This window comes from Coregonus lavaretus (assembly GCF_964263955.1).
Source record: "Coregonus lavaretus genome assembly, contig: HAP1_SCAFFOLD_2593, whole genome shotgun sequence".
NCBI lineage: Eukaryota > Metazoa > Chordata > Actinopteri > Salmoniformes > Salmonidae > Coregonus > Coregonus lavaretus.
The window spans coordinates 60,162-77,564 of record NW_028161699.1 but is presented as its reverse complement, the minus strand read 5'-3'; the positions used below and the strand labels follow the sequence as shown (position 1 = coordinate 77,564).

The following is a 17,403-nucleotide window of genomic DNA, read 5'->3' as shown; positions in this document are numbered from 1 at the left end:
TGTGTGTGTGTGTGTGTCCTGTGTGTGTGTGTCCTGTGTGTGTGTGTGTGTGTGTCCTGTGTGTGTGTGTCCTGTGTGTGTGTGTGTGTCCTGTGTGTGTGTGTGTGTGTCCTGTGTGTGTGTGTCCTGTGTGTGTGTGTGTGTGTGTGTCCTGTGTGTGTGTGTCCTGTGTGTGTGTGTGTGTGTCCTGTGTGTGTCCTGTGTGTGTGTGTCCTGTGTGTGTGTGTGTGTCCTGTGTGTGTGTGTGTGTCCTGTGTGTGAGTGATCCATGTTTCTGCGTTGGGAGATATCTGCCTTTGTTCCACAGCCTGCTATTCTACCAGCCAAACAACACCTGAAAGTGTGTGAGTGTGTCCGTGCGTGTATTTCGTGCGTGCGGGGGTGTGTGTGTGTGTGTGTGTGCTGACCTGGAATGTGTGTTCCATTGTACTTGATGTGCATCTCGTGGAGGCCGGCCTCGGTGGGGGCAAACTTCACTGTGACAGTCCCGTCCTTGTTGTCGATGATCTCAGGCTGAGCAGTCTTCCCTGATGGCATGTGGACCTCACCTAGAGAGAGAGAGAGAGAGAGAGAGAGAGAGAGAGACAGAGAGAGAGAGAGAGAGAGAGAGAGAGAGAGAGAGAGACAGAGAGAGAGCGAGAGAGAGAGAGAGAGAGAGAGACAGAGAGAGACAGAGAGAGGCAGAGAGAGAGAGAGCGTTAGAGAGCGAGAGAGAGCGTTAAAGAGAGAGAGCGAGAGCGAAAGAGAGAGCGAAAGAGAGAGAGTGAGCGTTAAAGAGAGAGCGTTAAAGAGCGAGCGAGCGAGAGAGAGTGAAAGAGACAGAAAGAGGGAGAGAACACAGGCTACTAAGAGAGGAGTTACATTTCCCTACAATATGTAATGTCATTCTACCTGTGAACTCTCCATCAACAGGAAGTTAGATAGTTATTGGTCAGTATCTCACCTGTGATCTCTCCATCAACAGGAAGTTAGATAGTTATTGGTCAGTATCTCACCTGTGATCTCTCCATCAACAGGAAGTTAGATAGTTATTGGTCAGTATCTCACCTGTGATCTCTCCATCAACAGGAAGTTAGATAGTTATTGGTCAGTATCTCACCTGTGATCTCTCCATCAACAGGAAGTTAGATAGTTATTGGTCAGTATCTCACCTGTGATCTCTCCATCAACAGGAAGTTAGATAGTTATTGGTCAGTATCTCACCTATGATCTCTCCATCAACAGGAAGTTAGATAGTTATTGGTCAGTATCTCACCTGTGATCTCTCCATCAACAGGAAGTTAGATAGTTATTGGTCAGTATCTCACCTATGATCTCTCCATCAACAGGAAGTTAGATAGTTATTGGTCAGTATCTCACCTGTGATCTCTCCATCAACAGGAAGTTAGATAGTTATTGGTCAGTATCTCACCTGTGATCTCTCCATCAACAGGAAGTTAGATAGTTATTGGTCAGTATCTCACCTGTGATCTCTCCCTTGCGGAAGGCGAAGGGAATGACCATGTCGAAGGGCCGGAAACCTGTTCCGTTCATACGGTTGGCTGGGTGGTAGGACCCGTCTGTCACCTGGAGGGGAGAGGGGGAGAAAACGGGGGGGAAGGGGGGGAGACAACGGGGGGGAAGGGGGAGAAGAGGTGTAGACAACGGGGAGGGAGGGGGGAGACACGGGGGGGAAGGGGGAGACAACGGGGGGGGGGGAGGGGGAGACAACGGGGAGGGAGGGGGGAGACAACGGGGGGGAAGGGGGAGAAGAGGTGTAGACAACGGGGAGGGAGGGGGGAGACACGGGGGGAAGGGGGAGACAAGGGGGGGAGGGGGAGACAACGGGGGGGAGGGGGAGACAACGGGGGGGGGGTGGGGGGGGGGGGGACAACCGGGGGGGGGGAGGGGGTTGATTATTAAAAAGGTTACCGATATGTCTTTGGTAGGAGATCTGTCAAAACAGGAGAGTGACAGTCTATCGTCACATCACTGCATTTCTACCATTTACAGTCTCATGCTGCGCGAGTCGTCCTGGGATAAAGCTGAGGTAAGAGAAGGGATCAGGCAGGCAAACAGCCATCAGGTCAGACTGGTGCCGTTGGGCGCCTCTTGCAGGAGAAAGGTATGCATGGAGTAAGGGGGGAGAGAGAGAGAGAGAGATGGCAGATCACCCACAGCATACCTGGAAAAGCAAAGGCTCTCAGAACTCCTGGGAAGAGCGAGGAAGAGAAACCCAAAACCTGTAACCGTGGTAATGTAACCGTGGAAATGTAACCGTGGTAATATATAGTAGATGAGCTGGAAAGAGAAGCGAGAAGAGGAGAGAGGGGAGAGAGGAGGAGAGAGGGGAGAGAGGGGAGAGGAGGAGAAGGGGGAGAGAGAGGAGAAGGGGGAGAGAGGGGAGAGGAGGAGAAGGGGGAGAGAGGGGAGAGGAGGAGAAGGGGGAGAGAGGGGAGAGGAGGAGAAGGGGGAGAGAGGGGAGAGGAGGAGAGAGAGGAGGAGAGAAAGGGGGAGAGACAGGGGGAGAGAAAGGGGGAGAGAAAGGGGGAGAGACAGGGGGAGAGAGGAGACGAGAGGGGAGAAGAGAGGAGGAGAGGGGAGAGAGGAGGAGAGGGGAGAGAGGAGGAGAGGGGAGAGAGGAGGAGAGGGGAGAGAGGAGGAGAGAAGAGAGAAGGAGAGGGGAGAGAGGAGGAGAGAAGAGAGGAGGAGAGAGGAGAGGAGAAGAGAGGAGAGGAGGATGCATTTGTTGATACTGTATCTACACTATCTGGGCTATTTTCTGTCTGTCCTCTATTCTGTGTGTGTGTCTGGGTGTGTGTGTGTGTCCTCCCACGCTTTCCTTTTCTGGTGGGAACAGGAGAGAGAGAGGGGTCCATTGTACTGTAATGGGTCTGGCATGGGGCCATGGTGCGGCGCTGACTGACCAGGAGGCCAGAATGGAGACTAGATAACTCAATGGAACTAACATTGCATGGGACACCTGTTTTTCCAGTGTATAATCAGAGTGGTAGAATATCAGGGTTTGGGAAGGCCAAAGAGACTGAAGGAAGAAACAGTGATCAGCCATTAGAAGACATGAATAGCCACTTCCTACAAATATGATGGAGAGAAGCTGGAGTCATTCAGTGACATTTATCATGAAGTTGGGGAGGGAGGAAGGGATGCCATGAGAGAGGGAGGGTGATCATTCAGTGTCAGGGATCAGAGAGAAAAATCAGAGGCCCATGGACGGAAGGATGGAGGGGGTCCAGAGAGAGGGAGAGAGGGAGGGGGTCCGGAGAGAGGGAGGGCCAGAGGGGGTCTGGAGGGAGGGGGGCCGGAGAGAGGGAGGGGGTCCGGAGAGAGGGAGAGAGGGAGAGAGGGAGGGGGTCCGGAGAGAGGGAGGGGGTCCGGAGAGAGGGAGGGGGTCCGGAGAGAGGGAGGGCCAGAGGGGGTCTGGAGGGAGGGGGGCCGGAGAGAGGGAGGGTGGGAGGGAGGGTGGGTGGGCGGGCCAGAGGGAGGGAGGGAGGGAGGGCCGTAGGGAGGGAGGGAGGGAGGGAGGGCCGTAGGGAGGGAGGGAGAGAGGGCCGTAGGGAGGGAGGGAGAGAGGGCCGTAGGGAGGGAGGGCTAGAGAGATCTCCTTGAGGTGCAGGGCAGGCTGTGTGTGACAGAGAGGGATGAGGGATGGATAGAGGTGGTTCTCTACTCTGTACCCAGGGCTGGAATCCGGCGGCTCCAGGAACAGCTGACTGCTGATTGGCTGACTGTTGCTGCATCATCGGAGCCTCATCAGTCGCCTGGGGAATCACAACCATGTCAGGCTTCAGACAGACACACACGGGGACAGACATGATAACCATCACCACCACAATCAAAACATGATCTAAAATGTCTGCACAGGATCAGACAAATAATACAGGGATGCATTTTCTAAACACATTAGAGCATCCCTCTCACTGACAGAGAGACGGGAACGGTGCAGAGCCAGAAACGGTGCAGGATATACGTTTTTTTGGGACAACACAGGAGACCATAACCTCACCATGACTCTGAAGGGGCTCTTGGGGACGTTCTCCCCTCCAAAGCGTACGTATATGACATAGTTCCCGGGGGTCGGGGCGGTGTAGAATATATCGAATGTTCCGTCCTCGTTCTGGATGACATCAGCCTCCACCTCTGTCCCGTCCGGCGTCACCACGATACACGTCACCTTTCCCTTCCCAGCTGCCTTAGCGTTGACCACGAAGCCCACTTCCTGCCCGACCGCGATGACGGGGGCGATACCGGGACCTGGTAGGATAAACAGATGAGAGATCAGTCTGGAGAAGAAAAAGCTTAACTGAAAAGCCAAAATGAACATTTCAGGTTGTTGTAATTGTGAGTCGTGTATGATGAAGATGTTATTCTAATGTACGTTGTATCGATTTGATTCTATGTATTTATGTGGAAGCAGCGACACCCTTTAAAATGTCCAAGATAAATTTGGCACTGGGCGAATAAAGTATATCCTATCTGGCTGGAAGGACCAGGGTTTGTAACGCCACATTTCCTCCACAGGGTGCTTGGACTATAGACTTGGACTATTGTGTTTCCACCTCTGAGCCCAAAGAGGAGGGCTGTAGTTAACATATATTATGTTTCCTCTCCGGGAAAAATTAGCAAAAAAATGTTCTTCTATCCACGGCTTTTGGAATTCTCGATGCTCCGTGATTGAATGGGCTTGAGGGCCAGATCCGGAATGCAGACCGTATGTTTGACGCCCCTGTCGTGGTAGATCCCCAAAGCACACCATGACTCACTCACCGGTGACTGTGCACTTGCTGGCATCTCCTGAGGAGGTGGCTCTGACCCGGTAGGGTGAGGCAGGGATCTCATCTCCTCCGTACTTTATCACGATGGTATAGCGGCCGACCTTGTCAGGTACATACGACACCAGATACGTCCCGTCACCATTGTCATGGATACCAACCCTCTTCGGCTTCCCATCCTGGTCCTGAGAAAACAACAACGTTTCAGACGTATTATACTCCTATACGTGATCCTGTCTATATAAGTTATACTCCTATTCGTGATCCTGTAGATTTTTCTGTTCCAATGACTCTCTGCCAAAAGAGCTTGGTAAGAGGAAGACAGAGCTTGGTAAAAGAGAGAGAGAGAGAGAGAGAGCGAGAGAGAGCGAGAGAGAGCGAGAGAGAGCGAGAGAGAGCGAGAGAGAGCGAGAGAGAGCGAGAGAGAGAGAGAGAGAGAGAGAGAGAGAGAGAGAGAGAGAGACAGAGAAAGAGAGAGAGACAGAGAGAAAGACAGACAGACAGAGAGAGACAGACAGACAGACAGAGAGAGACAGAGAGAGAGAGACAGAGAGAGAGGGACAGACAGAGAGAGAGAGACAGAGAGACAGAGACACAGAGACAGAGACAGAGACAGAGACAGAGACCCAGAAAACCTGAGCCTACGCCTTCACTATAGTGAATCACTAAAACAATACAGAAATACACTACGGAAAAAGAAGGAACAGCATGTCAGAAATCAGCTCAATGTAATTGAAGAATCCATAGACTCTAACCACTTCTGGGAAAATTGGAACACTAAACAAACAACACGAAGAGCTATCTATCCAAAACGGAGATGTATGGGTAAACCACTTCTCTAATCTTTTTGGCCCTATAACAGAGAACAAACAGCAAAAAAATATACATGATCAAATGCAAATCTTAGAATCAACTATTAAAGACTACCAGAACCCACTGGATTCTCCAATTACATTGAATGAACTACAGGACAAAATACAAACCCTCCAACCCAAAAAGGCCTGTGGTGTTGATGGTATCCTCAATGAAATGATAAAATATACAGACCACAAATTTCAATTGGCTATACTTAAACTCTTTAACATCATTCTCAGCTCTGGCATCTTCCCCAATATTTGGAACCAAGGACTGATCACCCCAATCCACAAAAGTGGAGACAAATTTGACCCCAATAACTACCGTGGGATATGCGTCAACAGCAACCTTGGGAAAATCCTCTGCATTATCATTAACAGCAGACTAGTTCATTTCCTCAGTGAAAACAATGTACTGAGCAAATGTCAAATTGGCTTTTTACCAAATTACCGTACGACAGACCACGTATTCACCCTGCACACCCTAATTGACAAACAAACAAACCAAAACAAAGGCAAAGTCTTCTCATGCTTTGTTGATTTCAAAAAAGCTTTTGACTCAATTTGTCTGCTATACAAATTGATGGAAAGTGGGGTTGGGGGAAAAACATACGACATTATAAAATCCATGTACACAAACAACAAGTGTGCGGTTAAAATTGGCAAAAAACACACACATTTCTTTCCACAGGGCCGTGGAGTGAGACAGGGATGCAGTTTAAGCCCCACCCTCTTCAACATATATATCAACGAATTGGCGAGGGCACTAGAACAGTCTGCAGCACCCGCCCTCACCCTACTAGAATCTGAAGTCAAATGTCTACTGTTTGCTGATGATCTGGTGCTTCTGTCACCAACCAAGGAGGGCCTACAGCAGCACCTAGATCTTCTGCACAGATTGTCAGACCTGGGCCCTGACAGTAAATCTCAGTAAGACAAAAATAATGGTGTTCCAAAAAAGATCCAGTTGCCAGGACCATAAATACAAATTCCATCTAGACACCGTTGCCCTAGAGCACACAAAAAACTATACATACCGCGGCCTAAACATCAGCGCCACAGGTAACTTCCACAAAGCTGTGAACGATCTGAGAGACAAGGCAAGAAGGGCCTTCTATGCCATCAAAAGGAACATAACATTTGACATACCAATTAGGATCTGGCTAAAAATACTTGAATCAGTTATAGAACCCATTGCCCTTTATGGTTCTGAGGTCTGGGGTCCGCTCACCAACCAAGAATTCACAAAATGGGACAAACACCAAATTGAGACTCTGCATGCAGAATTCTGCAAAAACATCCTCCGTGTACAACGTAAAACACCAAATAATGCATGCAGAGCAGAATTAGGCCAATACCCGATAATTATCAAAATCCAGAAAAGAGCTGTTAAATTCTATAACCACTTAAAAGGAAGGGATTCCCAAACCTTCCATAACAAAGCCATCACCTACAGAGAGATGAACTTGGAGAAGAGTCCCCTAAGTAAGCTTGTCCTGGGGCTCTGTTCACAAACACAAACTTGAAATTGAGAGAGAATGAGTGTGAATCACTGTGTGTTGTGTTGAGCTATACTCTGTTGCCGGTAGAACTGAGCCCACCCTCCAGGAGGGGCTTTAAGATCACCTCTGGGTAGTTTACAACTGCTCTAACACGACCTACCTCTGGGTAGTTTACAACTGCTCTAACACGACCTACCTCTGGGTAGTTTACAACTGCTCTAACACGACCTACCTCTGGGTAGTTTACAAATGCTCTAACACGACCTACCTCTGGGTAGTTTACAACTGCTCTAACACGACCTACCTCTGGGTAGTTTACAAATGCTCTAACACGACCTACCTCTGGGTAGTTTACAACTGCTCTAACACGACCTACCTCTGGGTAGTTTACAACTGCTCTAACACGACCTACCTCTGGGTAGTTTACAACTGCTCTAACACGACCTACCTCTGGGCCTTCATCAATTACAACTGCTCTAACACGACCTACCTCTGGGTAGTTTACAACTGCTCTAACACGACCTACCTCTGGGTAGTTTACAACTGCTCTAACACGACCTACCTCTGGGTAGTTTACAAATGCTCTAACACGACCTACCTCTGGGTAGTTTACAACTGCTCTAACACGACCTACCTCTGGGTAGTTTACAACTGCTCTAACACGACCTACCTCTGGGTAGTTTACAAATGCTCTAACACGACCTACCTCTGGGTAGTTTACAACTGCTCTAACACGACCTACCTCTGGGTAGTTTACAAATGCTCTAACACGACCTACCTCTGGGCCTTCATCAATTACAACTGCTCTAACACGACCTACCTCTGGGTAGTTTACAACTGCTCTAACACGACCTACCTCTGGGTAGTTTACAAATGCTCTAACACGACCTACCTCTGGGTAGTTTACAACTGCTCTAACACGACCTACCTCTGGGCCTTCATCAATTACAAATGCTCTAACACGACCTACCTCTGGGTAGTTTACAACTGCTCTAACACGACCTACCTCTGGGTAGTTTACAACTGCTCTAACACGACCTACCTCTGGGTAGTTTACAACTGCTCTAACACGACCTACCTCTGGGTAGTTTACAACTGCTCTAACACGACCTACCTCTGGGTAGTTTACAACTGCTCTAACACGACCTACCTCTGGGTAGTTTACAACTGCTCTAACACGACCTACCTCTGGGTAGTTTACAACTGCTCTAACACGACCTACCTCTGGGTAGTTTACAACTGCTCTAACACGACCTACCTCTGGGTAGTTTACAACTGCTCTAACACGACCTACCTCTGGGTAGTTTACAACTGCTCTAACACGACCTACCTCTGGGTAGTTTACAACTGCTCTAACACGACCTACCTCTGGGTAGTTTACAACTGCTCTAACACGACCTACCTCTGGGTAGTTTACAACTGCTCTAACACGACCTACCTCTGGGTAGTTTACAACTGCTCTAACACTACCTACCTCTGGGTAGTTTACAACTGCTCTAACACGACCTACCTCTGGGTAGTTTACAAATGCTCTAACACGACCTACCTCTGGGTAGTTTACAACTGCTCTAACACGACCTACCTCTGGCCCTTCATCAATTACAACTGCTCTAACACGACCTACCTCTGGGTAGTTTACAAATGCTCTAACACGACCTACCTCTGGGTAGTTTACAACTGCTCTAACACGACCTACCTCTGGGTAGTTTACAACTGCTCTAACACGACCTACCTCTGGGTAGTTTACAACTGCTCTAACACGACCTACCTCTGGGTAGTTTACAACTGCTCTAACACTACCTACCTCTGGGTAGTTTACAACTGCTCTAACACGACCTACCTCTGGGTAGTTTACAACTGCTCTAACACGACCTACCTCTGGGTAGTTTACAAATGCTCTAACACGACCTACCTCTGGGTAGTTTACAAATGCTCTAACACGACCTACCTCTGGGCCTTCATCAATTACAACTGCTCTAACACGACCTACCTCTGGGTAGTTTACAACTGCTCTAACACGACCTACCTCTGGGTAGTTTACAAATGCTCTAACACGACCTACCTCTGGGTAGTTTACAACTGCTCTAACACGACCTACCTCTGGCCCTTCATCAATTACAACTGCTCTAACACGACCTACCTCTGGGTAGTTTACAAATGCTCTAACACGACCTACCTCTGGGTAGTTTACAACTGCTCTAACACGACCTACCTCTGGGTAGTTTACAACTGCTCTAACACGACCTACCTCTGGGTAGTTTACAACTGCTCTAACACGACCTACCTCTGGGTAGTTTACAACTGCTCTAACACGACCTACCTCTGGGTAGTTTACAACTGCTCTAACACGACCTACCTCTGGGTAGTTTACAAATGCTCTAACACGACCTACCTCTGGGTAGTTTACAACTGCTCTAACACGACCTACCTCTGGGTAGTTTACAACTGCTCTAACACGACCTACCTCTGGCCCTTCATCAATTACAACTGCTCTAACACGACCTACCTCTGGGTAGTTTACAACTGCTCTAACACGACCTACCTCTGGGTAGTTTACAACTGCTCTAACACGACCTACCTCTGGGTAGTTTACAACTGCTCTAACACGACCTACCTCTGGGTAGTTTACAACTGCTCTAACACGACCTACCTCTGGGTAGTTTACAACTGCTCTAACACGACCTACCTCTGGGTAGTTTACAACTGCTCTAACACGACCTACCTCTGGGTAGTTTACAACTGCTCTAACACGACCTACCTCTGGGTAGTTTACAACTGCTCTAACACGACCTACCTCTGGGTAGTTTACAACTGCTCTAACACGACCTACCTCTGGGTAGTTTACAACTGCTCTAACACTACCTACCTCTGGGTAGTTTACAACTGCTCTAACACGACCTACCTCTGGGTAGTTTACAAATGCTCTAACACGACCTACCTCTGGGTAGTTTACAACTGCTCTAACACGACCTACCTCTGGCCCTTCATCAATTACAACTGCTCTAACACGACCTACCTCTGGGTAGTTTACAAATGCTCTAACACGACCTACCTCTGGGTAGTTTACAACTGCTCTAACACGACCTACCTCTGGGTAGTTTACAACTGCTCTAACACGACCTACCTCTGGGTAGTTTACAACTGCTCTAACACGACCTACCTCTGGGTAGTTTACAACTGCTCTAACACGACCTACCTCTGGGTAGTTTACAACTGCTCTAACACGACCTACCTCTGGGTAGTTTACAACTGCTCTAACACGACCTACCTCTGGGTAGTTTACAACTGCTCTAACACGACCTACCTCTGGGTAGTTTACAACTGCTCTAACACTACCTACCTCTGGGTAGTTTACAACTGCTCTAACACGACCTACCTCTGGGTAGTTTACAACTGCTCTAACACGACCTACCTCTGGGTAGTTTACAAATGCTCTAACACGACCTACCTCTGGGTAGTTTACAACTGCTCTAACACGACCTACCTCTGGGTAGTTTACAACTGCTCTAACACGACCTACCTCTGGGTAGTTTACAACTGCTCTAACACGACCTACCTCTGGGTAGTTTACAAATGCTCTAACACGACCTACCTCTGGGCCTTCATCAATTACAACTGCTCTAACACGACCTACCTCTGGGTAGTTTACAACTGCTCTAACACGACCTACCTCTGGGTAGTTTACAAATGCTCTAACACGACCTACCTCTGGGTAGTTTACAACTGCTCTAACACGACCTACCTCTGGGTAGTTTACAACTGCTCTAACACGACCTACCTCTGGGTAGTTTACAACTGCTCTAACACGACCTACCTCTGGGTAGTTTACAACTGCTCTAACACGACCTACCTCTGGGTAGTTTACAACTGCTCTAACACGACCTACCTCTGGGTAGTTTACAACTGCTCTAACACGACCTACCTCTGGGTAGTTTACAACTGCTCTAACACGACCTACCTCTGGGTAGTTTACAACTGCTCTAACACGACCTACCTCTGGGTAGTTTACAACTGCTCTAACACGACCTACCTCTGGGTAGTTTACAACTGCTCTAACACGACCTACCTCTGGGTAGTTTACAACTGCTCTAACACGACCTACCTCTGGGTAGTTTACAACTGCTCTAACACGACCTACCTCTGGGTAGTTTACAACTGCTCTAACACGACCTACCTCTGGGTAGTTTACAACTGCTCTAACACGACCTACCTCTGGGTAGTTTACAACTGCTCTAACACGACCTACCTCTGGGTAGTTTACAACTGCTCTAACACGACCTACCTCTGGGTAGTTTACAACTGCTCTAACACGACCTACCTCTGGGTAGTTTACAACTGCTCTAACACGACCTACCTCTGGGTAGTTTACAAATGCTCTAACACGACCTACCTCTGGGCCTTCATCAATTACAAATGCTCTAACACGACCTACCTCTGGGTAGTTTACAACTGCTCTAACACGACCTACCTCTGGGTAGTTTACAAATGCTCTAACACGACCTACCTCTGGGCCTTCATCAATTACAAATGCTCTAACACGACCTACCTCTGGGCCTTCATCAATTACAAATGCTCTAACACGACCTACCTCTGGGTAGTTTACAACTGCTCTAACACGACCTACCTCTGGGTAGTTTACAACTGCTCTAACACGACCTACCTCTGGGTAGTTTACAAATGCTCTAACACGACCTACCTCTGGGTAGTTTACAACTGCTCTAACACGACCTACCTCTGGGTAGTTTACAACTGCTCTAACACGACCTACCTCTGGGTAGTTTACAACTGCTCTAACACGACCTACCTCTGGGTAGTTTACAACTGCTCTAACACGACCTACCTCTGGGTAGTTTACAACTGCTCTAACACGACCTACCTCTGGGTAGTTTACAACTGCTCTAACACGACCTACCTCTGGGTAGTTTACAACTGCTCTAACACGACCTACCTCTGGGTAGTTTACAACTGCTCTAACACGACCTACCTCTGGGTAGTTTACAACTGCTCTAACACGACCTACCTCTGGGTAGTTTACAACTGCTCTAACACGACCTACCTCTGGGTAGTTTACAACTGCTCTAACACGACCTACCTCTGGGTAGTTTACAACTGCTCTAACACGACCTACCTCTGGGTAGTTTACAACTGCTCTAACACGACCTACCTCTGGGTAGTTTACAACTGCTCTAACACGACCTACCTCTGGGTAGTTTACAACTGCTCTAACACGACCTACCTCTGGGTAGTTTACAACTGCTCTAACACGACCTACCTCTGGGTAGTTTACAACTGCTCTAACACGACCTACCTCTGGGTAGTTTACAACTGCTCTAACACGACCTACCTCTGGGTAGTTTACAACTGCTCTAACACGACCTACCTCTGGCCCTTCAATTACATCCCAATATATAACAGATTGATAATGCTCGCAGTTAGTTTGCTCGCAGTTAGTTTGCAGACAACTAATTATGACAACTTTGATTCCAATCCAATACACCAGGGGGCTCCAGACTCACACCATTCAGTAGCATTTTGCGACCCCCTTTGACTTGACTTTGCGAGTAAACAAAAAATGTATTGGTGTCAGTGTGAGCGGAACGCACAGTACCAGTCAAAGGTTTGGACACACCTACTCATTCCATTTATTTTTTACTATTTTCTACCTTGTAGAATAATAGCGAAGACATCAGAACTATGAAATAACACATATGGAATCATGTAGTAACCAGAAAAGTGTTAAACAAACCAAAATATATTTTATATTTGAGATTCTTCAAAGTAGCCACCCTTTGCCTTGATGACAGCTGGGCCTGCTGCTGTGAATAGCCTCCTGATGTGCGCTCCGGGAGAGAGAAAAGCCTTCTGATTGTTTAACATTTCAAAATCCAAATTGTGGGAAATGCATAGCTTCGGAAGCAACTAGTGTTGTTCTCAGCTTCCTGTGGGTATAATAGCAATAAGGCCCGAGGGGGTGTGGTATATGGCCAATATACCACGGCTAAGGGCTGTTCTTAAGCACGACACAACGCGGAGTGTCTGGACACAGCCCTTAGCTGTGGTATATTGGCCACATACCCCGGAGGAGCCGTATTGCTATTATAAACTGGTTACCAAAGTAATTAGAGCAGTAAAAATTAATGTTTTGTCATACCTGTGGTATACGGTCTGATATACTACGGCTGTCAGCCAATCAGCATTCAGGGCTCCAACGACCCAGTTAATAATGATTTATTTGTCATCTCTTAATATTAAGATCAACAGCAACTATTTTACAACCAAAGATATTTGATATGGATTTTATACGAAGCGCGCAACTGCGCATCGGCCATCGTGAGTGCATTGGGTAGCAGGCTACAACTTATTTTTTAGGATATTACATTTACTGTTAGATTAATACATGCCTACTAGCAGTAAGTATTATATTTAGTGTTAGCGATCTAGCTAATGTGTTTTGAGTTTTCACTTCCTCATGTGGTGAATTAGGCCCCAAATAAATGTGCCTACGATATTAGTGCATGTAGGAAAATTGATCTCTATTGAAAAACAAAATTTTAAAAATTCTGGAGCCCTATTTTAACAGTATCATCACCTCCCAGATCAGAGTTGTCTGGCTGATCACCTCCCAGATCATAGTTGTCTGGCTGATCACCTCCCAGATCATAGTTGTCTGGCTGATCACCTCCCAGATCATAGTTGTCTGGCTGATCACCTCCCAGATCATAGCCTAGACACTAGCCGTTATAGGTTTCTCCAAAGTCCAGCCTGATTCTCGAACCACAACACCACAAGACTACCCTCAGGTCAACTCACTGTGATCTGGACTGACAGCTGTCCCTCTCCAGCGTCCTTGGCATCAATGGTGAACTCTACTGGAAGGCTGGCTGGCACTCCGGTGGTTAGACCAGGTCCGCTGGCACGCACCTTACTGGCATCATGGGTAGGCAGCACTCGCAGCTTGAAGGGGCTGGACGAGGAAGTAAACAATTACAATAATATCAACAAGTGGAGGAAACTAGCGGAACGGGCATCACAGACAGGGCCCAGAGTAGAGGAACCTTTAAACGGGGGATCGTTAACGTTTAGAAGAAAATCCCTAAATGAAATATATATATATATTTTTTTCTTCTTCCTAAATGTAAATCTTAGTGCGGTTATCACAAAATATATTCTTTGCTGTGTTCTACCCTAACTAACTAGAGGATAACTTAAATAAAACCAGAGGAACAAACTTTAGGCTACTTGGTGAAGACATTCAGATACAGATTACCACAGGTAACTGCCAAAATAAAGGAAACCCCCCAACATAGTTGGGGCGGCAGGTAGCTTAGTGGTTAAGAGTAATAGTGTCAAGAACAGCTTCATTTACTCAAGTGTGGTGGCCGACCTGCCTGTACTGATCGATAGAACCGTGCACTAGGTCTGACTGTCTGTCTGGTGGCCGACCTGCCTGTACTGATCGATATAACCGTGCACTAGGTCTGTCTGTCTGTCTGGTGGCCGACCTGCCTGTACTGATCGATATAACCGTGCACGAGGTCTGACTGTCTGTCTGGTGGCCGACCTGCCTGTACTGATAGATAGAACCATGCACGAGGTCTAACTGTCTGGTGGCCGACCTGCCTGTACTGTACCCTTCCCCTCCCTCTCACCCTCGCCATCTCACTATGAAAGACGAAAGTGTTCGCGTTCTCGGAAGTACGGCAACTAAATTGGTCTTCTCTGTTCCCAACATACTGAAACTTAGGAGTCGAGGAATTTTATTCACGTGTAGTTGTACGATTACTTTCGTATCGTTTAAACTGAATTATAAAAAATAAAAGGCTGTTTAAATGTTAAGAATTGCCCATTTGTCACATCTCTAGCCTGGAGATTTTCCTAGTCAGATCATAGGGAAAACTCTGGGATCTAAGGAGGAATGTTCCACACTATCCAGTCAGAGGTGTATCTGCTGTGATCCAGAGCAGTACTCCTGGCTAAACCACTGTCCTGTGTGTCACGGAGTCTAGTTTAGTGAGTTACCTGCGTGGGAGCTCCTCGTCAGCGTACTTGACCACTACAGAGTAGGGTCCCTCCACTGAAGGGGTGTAGGCTACCGTATGTGTTCCATCTCCGTTGTCTGTGATCTCCACCGGCTCAGCCACACCTGACGACCAACACACACAACTAACATGAGGACAGGACCTTTCTTAGACACACTGGACGGGGAAAATAAAGTGGTATTGAACTGAATTGGACACAATAATAAAGTTGAACTGAATTAGACACAGAATGCTGCCTATGACCCCAAGAACACCATCCCCACCGTCAAACATGGAGGTGGAAACATTATGCTTTGGGGGGTGTTTTTCTGCTAAGGGGACAGGACAACTTCACCGCATCAAAGGGACGATGGACGGGGCCATGTACCATCAAATCTTGGGTGAGAACCTCCTTCCCTCAGCCAGGGCATTGAAAATGGGTCGTGGATGGGTATTCCAGCATGACAATGACCCAAAACACACGGCCAAGGCAACAAGCGTCGGCTGGAGTGGTGTAAAGCTCGCCACCATTGGACTCTGGCGCAGTGGAAATACGTTCTCTGGAGTGATGAATCACGCTTCACCATCTGGCAGTCTGACGGACGAATCTGGGTTTGGCGGATGCCAGGAGAACGCTACCTGCCCCAATGCATAGTGCCAACTGTAAAGTTTGGTGGAGGAAGAATAATGGTCTGGGGCTGTTTTTCATGGTTCGGGCTACGCCATTTAGTTCCAGTGAAGGGAAATCTTAACGCTACAGCATACAATGACATTCTAGACCATTCTGTACTTCCAACTTTGTGGCAAACCCATTGAACACCTTTGGGATGAATTGGAACGCCGACTGCGAGTCAGGCCTAATCGCCCAACATCAGTGCCCGACCTCACTAATGCTCTTGTGGCTGAATGGAAGCAAGTCCCCACAGCAGAACAATTCTCTGCTCCAAAATGTGTAGATATTATCGGCACAAGTCTTTTTGGGTAAGTTCTCCGTAGACAACTGTTCCCCGTAGTCTTTTAAAATTAACAGAAATAAAACGAATCCAGTCTGACCTTTAAGTGCGGTGACGGCCACAGAGAGAGGGGCCACCACACACAATGAATCAAACCTCACCTTTAAGTGCGGTGACGGCCACAGAGAGAGGGGCCACCACACACAATGAATCAAACCTCACCTTTAAGTGCGGTGACGGCCACAGAGAGAGGGGCCACCACACACAATGAATCAAACCTCACCTTTAAGTGCGGTGACGGCCACAGAGAGAGGGGCCACCACACAAAATTAATCAAACCTCACCTTTGGGAGCGGTGACGGCCACAGAGAGGGGAGCCACCCCGGCCTTGCTGCAGTCCACAGTGAAGGATTGTGGGATCTTGGCGCGGACCCCTGAGCCCACGCCGGGTCCTGAGATCTTCACCTTGCTGGGGTCAACCATGTCCTTCACCGGTACCTTGAATGGACTGCCTGATGGACAGACAGAGGGAGACAGAGAGAGACTGTTAGATAGACTGCCTGATGGACAGACAGAGGGACACAGAGAGAGAGACTGTTAGATAGACTGCCTGATGGACAGACAGAGGGACACAGAGAGAGAGACTGTTAGATAGACTGCCTGATGGACAAAGGGACACAGAGAGAGAGAGACTGTTAGATACCAGACAGACAGATGGACTGTTCGATACACTACCAGACGGCTGGGGCTTGGAGTTTTTCCTAAACCAGGTTATCAGAAAAAAACTAAGCTCAAATGGTACGGTGAAACTCTGGGCACCAAATAGAACAACAACATAGCCAACAACATCAGTGTGTGTGTGAGTGAGTCCTTCACTGGTATCTTGAACGGACTGCCTGGTGGACAGACAGATGGACACAGAGAGAGACTGTTAGATAGACTGCCTGGTGGACAGACAGATGGGACGAGTGTATGTAATGTTCCCATGGTTTTACAGTACAACAGACAGTTAAAGTACTCTCTGGTCTACCTTGGAGCAGAGTAGACAATATAGACTGTATACTGTAGACCAGGGGTCTTCAACCTTTTCTTGCCCAGGGACCCCCGGCCCGGAAAACCGGCAACCCAGGGACCCCCCGCCCCGGAAAACCGGCAACCCAGGGACCCCCCGCCCCGGAAAACCGGCAACCCAGGGACCCCCCGGCCCAGGAAAACCGGCAACCCAGGGACCCCCGCCCCGGAAAACCGGCAACCCAGGGACCCCCCGGCCCGGAAAACCGGCAACCCAGGGACCCCCCGGCCCAGGA

The 17,403-nt window shown here is 48.2% G+C and overlaps 1 protein-coding gene across 1 annotated transcript in view; it reads right to left on the bottom strand.

Moving 5' to 3' along the window:
- Positions 1 to 407: 407 nt before the first annotated feature.
- LOC311120208 (filamin-B-like) overlaps positions 408 to 17,403 on the bottom strand; it is a gene marked incomplete at its 3' end in the record, with an annotated part of 67,163 nt that continues 50,167 nt past the window's right edge. Inside the window, exons 24-31 of the mRNA XM_084194824.1 lie at positions 16,441 to 16,608; positions 15,145 to 15,268; positions 13,936 to 14,089; positions 4,765 to 4,954; positions 4,004 to 4,251; positions 3,675 to 3,758; positions 1,464 to 1,566; positions 408 to 548 (exon numbers count right to left, since the gene is read on the bottom strand). Of these exons, the coding sequence (XP_084050950.1) occupies positions 408 to 548; positions 1,464 to 1,566; positions 3,675 to 3,758; positions 4,004 to 4,251; positions 4,765 to 4,954; positions 13,936 to 14,089; positions 15,145 to 15,268; positions 16,441 to 16,608 (1,212 nt within the window). The remainder of the gene's footprint in view (positions 549 to 1,463; positions 1,567 to 3,674; positions 3,759 to 4,003; positions 4,252 to 4,764; positions 4,955 to 13,935; positions 14,090 to 15,144; positions 15,269 to 16,440; positions 16,609 to 17,403) is intronic.